General features: G+C 51.8%; 5 protein-coding genes across 5 annotated transcripts; 2 read left to right on the top strand and 3 right to left on the bottom strand.

Annotated features, from left to right (window-relative positions):
* Positions 1-1,766: 1,766 nt before the first annotated feature.
* Positions 1,767-2,651, bottom strand: A1O1_05872 (uncharacterized protein; the record flags this gene model as incomplete). Its single annotated transcript, XM_007726756.1, has 1 exon — positions 1,767-2,651. The coding sequence occupies one exon, from the start codon at positions 2,649-2,651 to the stop codon at positions 1,767-1,769; it is 885 nt and encodes a 294-aa protein (XP_007724946.1).
* A 670-nt stretch (positions 2,652-3,321) lies between these two features.
* A1O1_05871 (uncharacterized protein) lies at positions 3,322-5,775 on the top strand (the record flags this gene model as incomplete). Its single annotated transcript, XM_007726755.1, has 1 exon — positions 3,322-5,775. The coding sequence occupies one exon, from the start codon at positions 3,322-3,324 to the stop codon at positions 5,773-5,775; it is 2,454 nt and encodes an 817-aa protein (XP_007724945.1).
* An 802-nt stretch (positions 5,776-6,577) lies between these two features.
* Positions 6,578-8,119, top strand: A1O1_05870 (uncharacterized protein; the record flags this gene model as incomplete). Its single annotated transcript, XM_007726754.1, has 1 exon — positions 6,578-8,119. The coding sequence occupies one exon, from the start codon at positions 6,578-6,580 to the stop codon at positions 8,117-8,119; it is 1,542 nt and encodes a 513-aa protein (XP_007724944.1).
* An 817-nt stretch (positions 8,120-8,936) lies between these two features.
* Positions 8,937-10,226, bottom strand: A1O1_05869 (uncharacterized protein; the record flags this gene model as incomplete). The annotated part of the gene is made up of 1 exon (XM_007726753.1): positions 8,937-10,226. The coding sequence occupies one exon, from the start codon at positions 10,224-10,226 to the stop codon at positions 8,937-8,939; it is 1,290 nt and encodes a 429-aa protein (XP_007724943.1).
* Positions 10,227-11,298: 1,072 nt separating this feature from the next.
* On the bottom strand, positions 11,299-12,852 carry A1O1_05868 (uncharacterized protein; the record flags this gene model as incomplete). The annotated part of the gene is made up of 1 exon (XM_007726752.1): positions 11,299-12,852. The coding sequence occupies one exon, from the start codon at positions 12,850-12,852 to the stop codon at positions 11,299-11,301; it is 1,554 nt and encodes a 517-aa protein (XP_007724942.1).
* Between the last annotated feature and the right edge of the window lie 970 nt (positions 12,853-13,822).

The following is a 13,822-nucleotide window of genomic DNA, read 5'->3' as shown; positions in this document are numbered from 1 at the left end:
CACTAGCTGCGAACGGACAGTTTGGGAACCATGTTACCTATTCATCTCGATTCCCCGGCAAGTTTTCGACATAACAAGGTAAGGGTGCCCTTCAAGTGGTTGAGCCAGAATCAAATGTCAAGAACGTCAGGGGTCTTCCTGAGACAGTGGCAGTGGTGGAAGTCGGACGTCTGTCTGTTAGCTCATTATGTCTACTGTCCACTGGCAACTGGCAACTGGCATCCCGATTACCATCATCCGTCTACATGTCATATATGTCATATATGTCTACATGACATTCAACATTGAATGCCTCCCCAGACGCCATAACAGGACGGAGAGAAAGAGACGAGCGCCACCGCTACAGATCCGAAGTCCGAACCTGGAGTGAACCGTGGAGAGATACGGGAGTCGGAGGTGAATCCGAACGAGCCTTCCATCCTGATTTCTCGGTCGACCAGTCTCCGGTTGTTGTCCAGTCAGATGTGCGTCTTAGATATCCATGTCACATGCTTGATTGCTCGCTACTCAGTCTTCGGTTTTGCTATGAGTTGAGTTGAGTTGAGTTGGGTTTGGTCTGAAGCAGCAGATACAATGTTATCCGCTACCAACCCTCGACTAGACTAGGTTGGGTTGGGTTGACTGTGGATTGTGGACTGTTCAAGGACACCCTGTTAGGGATCTACCTGTGTGGTGAGCATGGCACAGATGAGTAAGTGAGTGAGTGTCCATCTCTCTCTCCAATCTGATTCATTCTGTTCCTGCTCTACTTCTTCCTTCGAATGCCAAAACCAAATCAACGAACGTGCAATCCTTACATTGCCGTCAACTCCACTCCTCTTCCATCTCCATCTCCACCTCCTTACTGAATCTGGGTCAGTGGGTCCCATGTTCAGGTTCAAGTCGCCGCATACTCGTCGTACACTATCCCTTTTCCGTTCGTATTTTGAGGCATGTTGATGCCTTTCGCTTTCGCTTTCGATTTCGATTTCACTTTCCGGCTGGGCACTTGCCACTTGATACCAACGAATCTGGTCCAAGCAGGTCCAAAGGTGCAGATTCTGGTTCTATACAAGCCGACGCTGTACTTAGGTGCTTCGTACTTCGTACTTTTGTTCCAGGGTCCAGTGTTTAGTGGCAGTGACAGTGAGCGACATTGGAAAACTAGAGGCAAATGGGATAAAACCCATTCTTTCTCTTTCTTTTTCTTCGACTAGCGATGTTTTTCCGTTACAGTCATGTCATATCAGCGTTCCCTCCTCCCTCTTTGCCTTGGGTTCTCTCCGCGAGTACGTCAAGTCGGGCCATCTTGCATCTTGCAATACTTGCTTCTCTTGACTGAGCATGGGTACTGAAAAGAGCACGGTCACATGACAAGGCTGTGTCAAGAGTCAAGACCAATTACGCTAGATAGATTTCATGTTGAACATGGGCTATGCAAATAGCTCATCACACGATGAAACAGACATGAATGCCTGAATCTGTATTGCCTAGTGTTGTGAGACAATCCACGTAGGTACTGGCCACTTTTGTCGGTCTCTTCTAACTGGGCCAGTGAGGGACTTCGCTGATTCGTAAAGCTTACAGTCAGTCCTACATGCCAGATCATCCAACTAGAGAGGGCTGTTCAAAGCAGGGGATCCGATGGGGAAGCCATAAGAGTGTCTGCTACCCCGTCCACCATCATAACATTGCCAGATAGATGTCCACAACAGCACTACCAACAAGTATATCCTCCATCAACGATCTAGACAGGTACATGGTCAGCAATAGCAAACTCACACCATCTAGACACCAGCGTGGGCACTTACCACATCGCTCCCGTTCAAATAGCTCGAGGCGTCCGAAGCCATCCAGACAATCGTCCCTTGTAGCTCGTGTGGCTCTGCCATTCTCCCCATGGGAATATTCTTCTCCCATGACCCAACCAGTTCTTTACCTTCGTGCTCCAGCAGTCCCTTGATCAAATCGGTCTTCATGTATCCCGGACTCAAGCTGTTCACTCTGATACCTCTCGACGCCCACTCAGTGGCCAGACTCTTGGACAGCATCTTGACGGCTCCTTTGGAGGCATTGTAAGCAGCCTGTTTCTGCGGACGTACACAGATGGTTGCCGACATGCTGGCGATCAAGATGATGGAACCCTGGATGTTGTGCTTCAGCATATGCTGGCCTGCCTCGCGTGCAAACAGCCACGTGCCATCCAGGTTGACGTCCATCATCTTCCGCCATCGCGCATACTCGTAGTTTTCGGCCTCCACGTTGTCGACAATGCCAGCGGCCGTGACAAGCACATCAACCTTGCCGAAGTCGTCCACAATTCTGGCCCACGTCGACTTGACATCATTTTCGATCGTTGCATTGCATTCATAAGCTCGTAGATCGGGAGCAGGGTCGCTCGGATAGCTCGACTGGACGTGCGATACTATTGATGAAATGGACGATTCACAGTCTTTGAGAGACAAGTCGACGCATGCTCCCCGGGCGCCAGACAGGGCAAATGCAGTCAGAAACTCCTTTCCCAGACCTCTTGCTGAACCGGTCACAACGCAGGTCTTGTTCTCGAGGGAGAACTGGGGAAGGGTCCGGAGGGTGCGCGTGCATGTCAGCCCAGCGAGTCTATGGGTCGCTGATGAATTTGAGAACAAGCGTAGCGAACGACGGAGAATCATCTTGTTTGCTTTCACGCCAAAGGGGATTTATCCTGAGCTTCAAATCACCCACCTGGAGCATTTTGTCTTACCAGCAGCTTATTATGACCGCCGAAGCAGGTCTGTTCTTGTACCACCCTACCGCGGGGAGAGCTTCATGTTTGGAACCACCACTGGCACCTATCGGGCCATCTGGTGCCGTCGGAAGCAATGGACAGGAGTGGAAGGTTTGCGGGGTTCGGTCGAGGGCATCGTGATTTATGAGTGGTGAAGAAGCTTTCAATAGGCGCATCTGGGGAAAAGGGGTCTGAGCAACGGTGATGGTCGCCTTTGCCTTCAACGATTTGACAGATCTTCCTGGGGTATTTGCTGACACGCCATACTCGACGAGAATTGAACACTGCCAACTGACCCTGTCTTCAACAAGAGCCCTTTCTAGCTCTCCGTAACATGTCTGAAGCGGCCCCTAATGCAGCGGTTCAAGGTAAGTTCAAGTTGGGGGCCTATTTTAGCGAGGCCACCAATTTGTGTTTCAGCCGCAATGTCGAAGATGGCGGGCTCCAACCGGCCAATTTCGTGAAAGCGCCCCGATGACTTGCTGGCGCGTCCCTGTCCATCATTCCCCTCTTCAGATTCTTGCGAGTTTTAGTGATTGCTACCAGACAGAGCAGGTCGAACTCAGCCCTTGAAAATGTCCTCAATGCTAGAGGTCCGCGGCGACCGTCGGTCCAGATCGAAATCTCCCAGTGGCCGCGACGGAGACCGATCGAGATCGCGCTCACACGACGCCCGGGAGTCCTACGATATCAGAGAATCTCGGCGCCAGAGTAAGAATTACTCATATCCCGAAACGGAGTCAGAGGATGATCGCAGATACAAGGAAAAGAAGTCGAGCAAGAAATACTACGAATCTGATGAGGAGGACGACCGACGCAGGGGGGCTAGGCCTTCGAAGTATGCAGATGACAGCGATAAGGGTGATAGACATGGGTCATCGAGGTTGGAGCCCCAGTCTCGTAGACGAGATGTGTCGGTTTCGGACGACAACAGCAGCAGATATGACAGGTCCAAGAAGAAGTCGGACAGCGACTCCGACCGGCACAGACACAAGCCCAGCAGAACCCGTTACGCACATTCTGGAGACAGTGCGTCAGACGATGATGACCGCCATATACCCCAGACTGGACGGAGTTCGTATGGGCATGCAGATACGCGACCTCAAGACTCTCGTCACAGCAGCTATGTTGGTCCGGATCCTCGATATGCACCACCTTCAGCAGCCGTGGCAGGAACAAGATATGCCGAACTGGACCAATACAAGTACGCAGAGGTAGGCAAGGAAGCTTCGTACAAATACAAGGAGAGCTCCAAAGCCGTTCCTGCCCAGTATGCCGAACGAAAACCGGAGTACGACCGTTCGAGGCCGTCCAAGGACAAAGAGTACCACCGAGACAGCTTTGACAGGCGTGAACTCAAAGACAAACGATATCACGAAGATAAATATGAGACACGAGAACCCAAGGGAAAGAAATACTATGATGACACCTACGATGCGCGAGACAAGAAATACCGCGAGGACAAATATGGCTCTTCGCCGGAGGACGTGACCAAGAGAATGTCTGCTCTAGCTGTCGGCGGAGCCACTCTAGGAGCTGCTACGTTAGGAGTTGCCAGGCACAATTCCCACAATGGCGGGAGGCCACCCGCGTCGCCTCTGCTGGAAGCTTATAAGGGAACATACCAATCCATCTCGCCTATGCCCTCGCCATTAGCCCTGGCGAAGCAGCACAGGGATGATTCCGAACTATCTGATCTAGACCTAGAGTTGGACCAAGACGACTCCGACTCCGACTCCGACGATGCACACGCTGACCTCAAGCGCAAGATCCGCCAGCTGGAGAGGGAAAAGCAGAAGATCAGCACAGATCCCAAACGAAGCAGCAACCGTGACGGCAGCAGCTCACATGAAGTCCGACCACGCGGCATGTCCAATCTCGAAGCCACGACGACGAGCTACGAAATCCGCGAGCCAGGCGGTAGACGAGACCGGGCCAACTCCAACGTGAGCATCATGTCCACCGGCGGGAACGGGGAAAGGAAGAATAAGAAGGTGGTATCCTTCTACGACCCGACCGAAGACGCACAGCGGATCGCAGCCGCGCTATCCGGCACGCGGCACGCCGCCGACCCGCGGCCCTTGATCCAGATCCTGCCCTATCTGTCGACGGACGACCTCCTCGCGCTGCGGGCGGAATACAAGAACCACGCCAAAGTGAGCGGCCAGGGGATCAACATGGCCAAACACATCAAGATGCGTGTTCCCGGGAATCTCGGCAAAGCCGCGTACGCGACGGCCCTGGGCCGCTGGGAAAGCGAAGCGTACTGGGCCAATTCATGGTACCAAGGCGGGGCGTCGCGGCGGGAGCTGCTGATCGAGAGTCTGATGGGCCGCAGCAACAGCGACATCCGCGAGATCAAGAACTGCTTCAAAGACAAGAAATACAGCGACGACCTGGACAAATGCATCCGCACCGAACTCCGGGCCGACAAATTCCGCATGGCTATCCTGCTGGCGCTCGAGGAGCGCCGCATGCCGGAGTCTTCGGCCCTCGACATCAGACTGGTCCGCGACGACGTGCACGAGCTGGCGGCCGCGCTGGATTCGCCGGGCGGCGAGACCGATATGATCAAGATCATCGTGCTGCGTAGCGACGCCCACCTGCGCGAGGTCTTGAGGCTGTTTGAACGCACCTACCGCGTCAACTTTGCTCGGCAGATGATTGTCAAGTCGCGGAACTTGGTCGGCGAGACCCTTGCGCATATCCTCAATGGCGCGCTCAATCGGCCCATGCGTGACGCTCTGTTGCTGCATCAGGCTATTAGCGAGACCGCGCCGGGCAAGGAGCGCACCGAGTTGTTGATCTCGCGCTTGGTCCGCATGCATTGGGAGCCAAGGCATCTTGAGAAGGTCAAGGCCGTCTTCGGCGATCGCTATGGTCGGACCGTCGAGGATGCCGTCATGCGCGATGTCTGGACCCAGATGAAGACGCCTGAGGGACGCTTGTGTGCTGAGTTTTGTGTTGCTTTGGTCCAGAGCAGTAGCGGGAGCGGGAGCGGCAACGAGTTGGCTGATCGGCCAAGGTGATGATGGATGGATTCCTTGGGCTGTATACCAGGTATGTTGAAGATACTGGTAGGGTTGGAGGGGATGATATGGCTCTCCTGATATAAACTCATGGGCACGCTGCTGGCCAGTGACAAAGGGGATATACTTTATATACTTATATACTTCAAGAGCGTACCAGGGAAGATGAAATCTTGTATTCTGCCTGGGGGCCGGTCTTCGTCTGCACGGCGTCTTCGTGTTTAGGATGATTACTCTCGTCCCCATTTCAGAGGCTCAGGGGCTCAGGGTCTTAGCTTCCAAAGGGCATCAATCTCGTCTGGTGGCATTGGCCTTTAGCATCTCGATCCATCGATCCCACTCCCAGAATGGCACCCACCGTCCAAGTCCACACTTTTGCCCATTGTCAATCACCACTACTACTATGGAATCTGGATATGGATGCTAATCTGCTCCCTTCACACATAGTGGCTGGGCAGGCTGGGCAACCACTGGCCAATGCGGGGATGGGAAACAGGTAGGTCAAAGTCAAGGTCAAGGCTACCCGTCAACACGTCTGAAGCCAATCTCGACGACAATGATACCGTGACCGTGACCGCTACAGATATCGTCGCCGTTCTGGTCTCCCAGTCTCTCCAGCGCCGCCGAGAGGAAAGGGGATTCGACTCCTCTCCCACATTTGAACTGAAAATGAACTGGGCTTGGTACCGGCTTGTTTGAGGACTTGGGATCTACTTATTCGAAGACTCGGGATCTACCTGTTTGATTTTGTTATAACAATGTCAGGATCCGGGATCCCTTCGAAACGAATCCTCCCAGAAACATGAAAAACACGTGGTCAACATTGATCTCAATCAGCCTGGCATTCGGCCTCGTCTCGGCCACTGCCACTGCCACGGCGGACACTCATGACCCTGTCTATCAGGTCGCCTTTGAGCAGCTTTTGCAGTCTGGCCAGCTGGACCTCATATCTGAGACTGACGACACCAAGGCTGAACCTGACACCAGCATCGATACCGACACCAACAGCTTTGCACATGGTCCATGGTCATATCCACCAGCTTGTACTTCCAAGCTTGATTCCCTGGGCAGCGAGCTCTGCGTGTACACGAATATCTCCTTCGCCCGAGGAAGGGGGATCTCACTGTTCACGACTCCCCGAATTGCAGAACAGATTGCGGAACTTGCACCGTTTCACGATCACGACAACGATCACGACAACGATCACGACCGCGACCACAGCAAAGCCAACAAAGCCAACGAAGCCAACAAAATTCCCAACACCAATATTCCCCCGGTGCGCCACGAGGTCAATGAGTTCCAGGTGACTTGGTACACGCGCTCCACTACCAACAAGGGCATGGGAATGTTTGCGAAAAAGGACCTCCGTCGCGGCGACCTCATCACAGCATACACGCCCGTGTTGATCGCATACTCGGAAAACACTCTGCTACCTTCTGAGCGCGAGAAGTTCCTCCAACTCGCGATCAACCAGCTACCTGAACCGACGAGAGAGTCTTATCTACGGCTCGCAACTGTGTACGGCGATCCTAGGATCGTCGTGCAAGACATAGCCAGCGCCAATACGTTTGGAGTATTATTTCCAGGTACTGTCGGGTCTCGAAAGAAAAAGAAGAATACAGCAGCAGCTGATGCTGAAAGTGCTGCCACTGAGGACGCAGCATCTCCTCCTCCTCCTCATCCTCTTCCACAACATCTCGCCGTAATTCCCGAACCATCACGAATCAACCACGCATGCAATCCCAACGCACAATTCCAAATCGACACGACTCAACTCATCCACCGCGTCTACGCCGTGCGTCCGATCGGCCGCAACGAAGAAATCACCATCGCCTACACCAATCCACTAGACAACTACGCGACGAGGCAGAGATATTTGAAGCAGTTTTTCGGCTTCACATGTGCCTGCGCACGATGTAGTATTGAACGACAACGACGAGAAGATGCCCCAGACGCGGCGATCGCAGAGATCAATGCTCTACAAGCCATTCTGGCGGACTGGACGGCGACATCAGACTCTGATTCGGACTTGGACTCGAGCGGCATTGTGACAGGGATTGGGTCTGGGTCTGTGCCTGGTAATCGGATCAAACTAGCGGAACGGTTGATCAAGGTCTACTTGGACGAAGGGCTGCACGGGTATCTCGACCCGGCATATTGTCATGCTGCTCTGGCGTACAGTGCGGCGGGGAGTCTGAGGGGAGTGCAGAAGTATCTCGATCTAGCGATCGAGGCGATCAGACTGCGACTGGGGCCGGATGCGCCTGATCTTGTGGCGTGGGAGGAGATGAGGAGGGATCCTACTCGGCATTGGAGCTGGAGGTGGAGTAAAAGGAAGAAGTGAAAAAGAAGAAGTGAAAAGGGGAATCAACCAAGAGCAGTCTGAGAATTCGAGCTGGATGGCAGAGACGAGTGGGATTCGTGATGCTAGGTGGGTTTGGTTTGGTTGGATTGGATTCGAGTTCGTTGCATAGCATAGCATACCCGGCATGGTAGAGAACCTACTGATGAGAATCGAGATCTTGATACCCAGCCTCGTCCGTAAGGGGAAGGAGGGATTGGTCTATCTATAAGAACAGACAAGGAGAAGGAGAAGGAGAATTACGATCCTCTCCTTCTGTAACCCAGATGGTCCTGTGGTTTTCGCTCTCCTGTCTTGTTACTTGTGCTCTGCTTCGTTCTGGCTGCTTCGGAGGATAGGATCGACGATCCTCTCTGTTCGGTTATAAAGTTATAAAGTCATTGTTCATATGTCCTGGTATGGCTTCGTCAGAACGAATAAGGTAGGGATTGATCATAGCATTCAACGGCCTCACTGTTTTGGTACACCATGGAAGAGAATACTGTGGTACATTGTTTCGATCTATTTGGTCGTATATCAAGATTCAACATATATTGTTATTGCCCTCTCGCATCATCACTTTAGACCGTATAGTTTGATGATCTCTCGACTTTCACATTGTCATAATCTATACTGTCATACTTCTATATAGTCATACCTTCATAGAATCACATACTTATACTTATACACATCCGGTACAAACCTCCCGCACTTAAAGACAAGGTATAGAAAGATGTACCCAGAGACTCAAGAGAGGGAGGGAGAGAGAGACATCCCTTCATCATGAGCCAGAGTAAAACCATATCCATCCTTCCCTCCTTCAGTGACCCTTCCGCGCCGCATTCTTGACGCCTACACCCACCCTCTCCAAAAACGTCCAACTAGCCCTATCGTTCTCGAAGGCCATGTATCCATCAAAGGCCCTTGTTCTCGTATATCTCATGACTTTGCGGACGACTTCATTGACAGCTAGTCTTTCGTCGTCTTCGTCTTCGTCTTTATCGTTATCGTTTTCGTTGTTGGGATTTATCGAGTCGCCATGAACGAGCCGGTTGATGTCGACGACACTATTGCGGCCTGGTGCAGACCTGGGTGGAAAGTCGGTTGTTGTTGCTGCTGCTGCTGCTGCTGCTCTTGTTGTTCTTGTTGTCGACATTTCACAAGTACCGCCACAACATATATCATCGTCGTCCTCCTCCTCGTCATCCTCACAGTCAGCATCTTCGGCCACAGTCTCGTCCTGATTCTGCATCATTTCTTTCGGTCTCTTGTTGCAATTCATGTCTGTCTCTCCATCGATCAACGTTCTGCTTGCTGTCTTTTCATTACAATTTGTCCGTTTCCTTTCGCTGCGCTTCGGCTGTTGTCGAGACTTGCACTCACAGCTTGACTTGTCAAAAGTACGTCTCGTGCTGGCCCTCAGTTCAAACTGCTCCGGCACAGGCAGCACCTGGATCCCGCTGCCCTGGGCTCGAGGAAACCGAGAGATCTCACAGACTCGACTGCTCATGATATGGTGCTGCGGGACGAGGTATATGAGTTGTGTGTCGGGAGTCATCAGCAGCGTTGAGATGGTCATATAGGTATGTGAGGTTATGATTGATTCGATGGTAGGCGATGACAGAAGATATGTTCGTGGTTCATGGTGATGGTGAGGGTGCGAATTCGAGTTCGAGTTCGAGTTTGTGTTTGAGCTGGCATGGCTGCTATGTTGTTGTGTTTTCGGTGAGTTGTGCAAGTCGGTGGTAGTGGTGGTGGTGGTGGTGGTGGTGGTGGTATTGGTTGATGCCTGAGAGTGGTGTTTCGCCTCAGGGGGTGTACCTTGGTCATTGTTGACATTGTTCCCGGTCACTGTCATGACATGCCGCTCTCCTTCCTTGTCTTCAGTCATCTCTTTCTCTTTGTCAACGGCCACACATTGTCTGGGCCGTTGCCCTTGCTGTTGGGCAAGACATCTTTTTGGTCTGGTGGGGGCCACGATACAGTTCATATCTATATTCCTGTTCATGTTCATGTTGAAGTTCCTGCTCTTGTTCTTGCTGCTTGACAAGACAGAGCATTTGCCGCTTGGGTAGGCAAAGTCCCAACTTGCAATGCCTGGCGAGTCCATTGTCGATACGATAGGGTGTAGCGTCGTGGCTTGTCGTACCTGGGAGTCGGATGTTGCTGGAGCGTCGTAGCGGGAGTTGTTGATCCTCCAAGGTTCAGAGTCTGGGGCGCCCGTCGAGGCCCAATAAGGGTTTATTATCCCGTTGACTTGAGGACGTGTACAGTTCGTTTTCGCTTCGAGCGCTGATTCGATATGTTCATTCAGTAGAAGGGTTTGTCGACATGGTAGGCTTTAGGACCTCATTTGGCTTCCTCCGCCAGATAGAAACAATGTTTTGGAGACTACTTCCGAGTGTCCGTAATCCACGTACATATATTCTGTATTGCCGTGGTGGGTAGACACGTCGTAGTACAGCGCTGTACCCTGGTCAGTGGTCCCGAAAGTGTGGGTATCAAGCAGATCATGACAGCCGTACTGCCCCGGGTTTAGGGAGGTCGAGAATTTCAAACTCAATCAAACTCAATCGAGCTGAGAGCGTCGAGACGTGGGGCAATATGAGATAGATGTCTGTCATGAGGTGAGGTTGCGTGATGTCTTGGTAACGTACTGTAAGATGGGAAAGAAGGAGAGAAATACCGCGGGATGAATAGTAGAGTACTTCTTAAAGGTAGTGTTCCCCTGGTCAAGCAGTTTACGTACCTTAGACAACCTACCTTGGCCGAGGATTGGAGTATGCAAATAATCTCCTGATTGTCCTCAGTTGCGTGGTGGCGGTATTATACATATATGAAGTTGATTGGTGGTATGTTTGGTTGAGGAGAGTGGTGAGACAGCAACGAATTTTGATATAAGATCCAGTGCCACTCGGGTCACGACTCACGAATAAACCTAGATTCACAGCAGACTTCGCCAAGTCGATTTTTCTCTAACCATTCTTTTCCCGTTTTCTTCCATTCCATTATCAATATGTATTTGCCTCATATTATATATATAATATTAGCACAGCCTGAGAGCGTAGATGACTATGGTCTACCCCAACTTCCCCAGGGCCTAACCTACGCATGCCTCGCCACTCCATCGAACTCTTTGTCTCCTGGTAGATGGTCGTTCGATGCTGTCATCCCAAAGCGGATCAAGGGATAGGTAGCTTCACCTTGAAAACCAAAACCTGGTTGTCCAAGTTGTACCCACTTGCATCCGCATAGGGAAGCTCACCACCATTCATGAAGCCATTTTGCGTGATGAAGTCGTTGTCACTCAGACTGAAAAGGAAATATTCTCCGTTGGTCGCTGGATGTCCATCAATGCAGCCTTTCTCGGGTGGCTGGACAGCGGCTAAGGCAATGCTCTCCCATTTCTCGTTCAGCAGTTGGGCATCCTGGTCTCCTCCGTTGTGCAGGCCGAACCGGTTGAGTTGAGAGTTGACATTGTAATCGAGCCAGGAGCAATAAGTGGCAGGAACAATGTCCGAGTCAAGAACACCGTCGACAGATGCCACCGCACAGCTGGGGCAATCGTAAGCAGGACCACGTATATCAGTGGCCTTGGAGATGTCGTAGACATCTACATGCCGATACCGTGAATCGCTGTTCTTCTGCCCATGTCCACGGTTGGAGTCACGGGCAAGGACGAGAAACTGGGTTGGACTGACGAAGTGGATTTCGGATTGTGCCGCCACCCGTCCAGCTGGATCTTTGGGAAGGGGAAGGACGTACTCGGCCTTGTACTCCGGCCTGAAGGGATTCGAGATGTCGTAATGTAAGAGACGGGTGTAGACCCGGGTGGTGCTATTGAGTCCACCCTCCTGGTTCAAAGCAGACTGCATCAAGGCATATAAGTTTCTGTTGTCGTGAGAGACCGTGAGCCCTTCGAAGCCCTGATTGTTGTCACGCCCAGTAGGATTGTTCTTTGGCAGGGTTTCCAGATCGGGGTCGTATCTCGGCGGACTTGCGGCCGAGAATGATTCGGTTCCATTGCGTTCGGGAATAAGAGCTGGCGGTGGTTGAATGGCTGAAAGCATACGACCAGAAGGAGCAAAATGGTAAATGAACGGGCCATATTCGTCAGAAACCCAAAAGCTGCCGTCCGGGGAGAGAACCAGACCTTCGGAGTCAAGGGAAACACGTCTTCCTCCAACCCCGTTGCCTCCGAAGCCATCGCCTGTATAGGTGGCAGAAGGGAGAGGGGGAAAGCCCGGAAAAGTGAGGTAAGGTCCGTGAGCGTCCGCATCCAGACCTGTTAGAGGTGCTCCAAATGGGTCGGTGAACCGAATCGTGTCGAGCAACTCCAGGTGGAGATTCGGCGCGCTGGGATCGTTTGCAGTAGATGTGTAGTCTGGTCTGAATGTGATTGCGAACTTGTGGATTCTTGGCTGGAAGTTCAATGTGCCTTCCGTGTTCCAACCGCGATCGGGGAGAGCCCAGAGAATGCCAGAGTAGACACCTGATTTGTCCACTTTCCAAGACGTCTGGTCGATGGCTGCACTGCTACCGAAGCCTCCGGCAGTGTCGCCAAACTTGTCCCGCGAATTAGAGGGGACGAAGCCGTACCCTGCGAGCGCCTCATAAACGAATGTCTGACCGTTACACGTAGTCGTGTTGACAGCAGTGCCAAGTGGTGGCTTAGGGAATGCCCATGTCAGGCTTGCAAAGAGAGTGGCCAGGAGCATATGCTTCTTGATAGCCATTGTGATTGGTTGTAATTAAAAATTGTATGATATACACAATTGTGATTGGCAGACTCAGGGGTCAGATGGAAACGAAGGTCAGTCTGCTCGCCAAAAGAATGAGGGAACGAAACATGAATAGCATATGATGATTGACTTTTCACAGCGTCTTCAATCATCTTTAATAGAGCTTGAATTTCGCCATAGCAAAACATCGCTGTGCATTGCTCCAGGCACGTGTCTGGCTCAATCTGTGTGATTCGTGAGAGCGTCCAGCTTTAGTATAACGAAGCGGGCGGAACTAGTGACTGCCTAAATTGCGCTGTTGTATTCCACCTACCTGGAAGAAAAAGAGTAATAGGTCAAGGAGTGGGTTGAGGAAAACACATTCCGCGCTCAGTTATAATAGAGTTCAACATCTCACCGACTGTGTTGCTGGGCTGTAGCATTGATTCCTGAGTTTGTAAGAGGCGTCCGAGGTTGGTTGAGGTATGAACATGAGATTCAATTGGACAAGCACATTCCCCTCATTTTCATTCTTTTGGTTATGAGGATATTTGCCTTAGGAGAACCAGCTTCAAGATAATCCCTCAGCTGCGTCGTCAGAGGGACGAGATCTCGCAGTGATGGGGGTGAGATGGGGTGGAAAGGGACTGGACAGACACATCTCTCCCCGTTTACCTAAGGGTCGCGACCGAAGCAGAATCGAGATGACGACCACGTGCAAGATGGCTTGGCTATGACGGGGATGAAGATGACGATGGACCCCGATCTCAAAGAACATGCAGGAGACAAGAAGAGAGATTGGAGATCGGAACGATGTGGGGGACTCAAGTGACCTGATTCGACAGGAAAAGATAGGCGGAATAGTAGCGCGGGATTAAGTGTGAAGATGGGATCGGAACGACTCTTGAGGGACTTGAAGAAAGGGACAAAAACTCGGAGAGAGATGGAGAAAAGAAGATCAGGATCGGTGGGATGGAGGCTGCAA

This window comes from Capronia coronata, assembly GCF_000585585.1.
Source record: "Capronia coronata CBS 617.96 chromosome Unknown acBCG-supercont1.5, whole genome shotgun sequence".
NCBI lineage: Eukaryota > Fungi > Ascomycota > Eurotiomycetes > Chaetothyriales > Herpotrichiellaceae > Capronia > Capronia coronata.
Note: the sequence above shows the minus strand (reverse complement) of the source record. Positions and strands in the feature narration are given on the sequence as shown.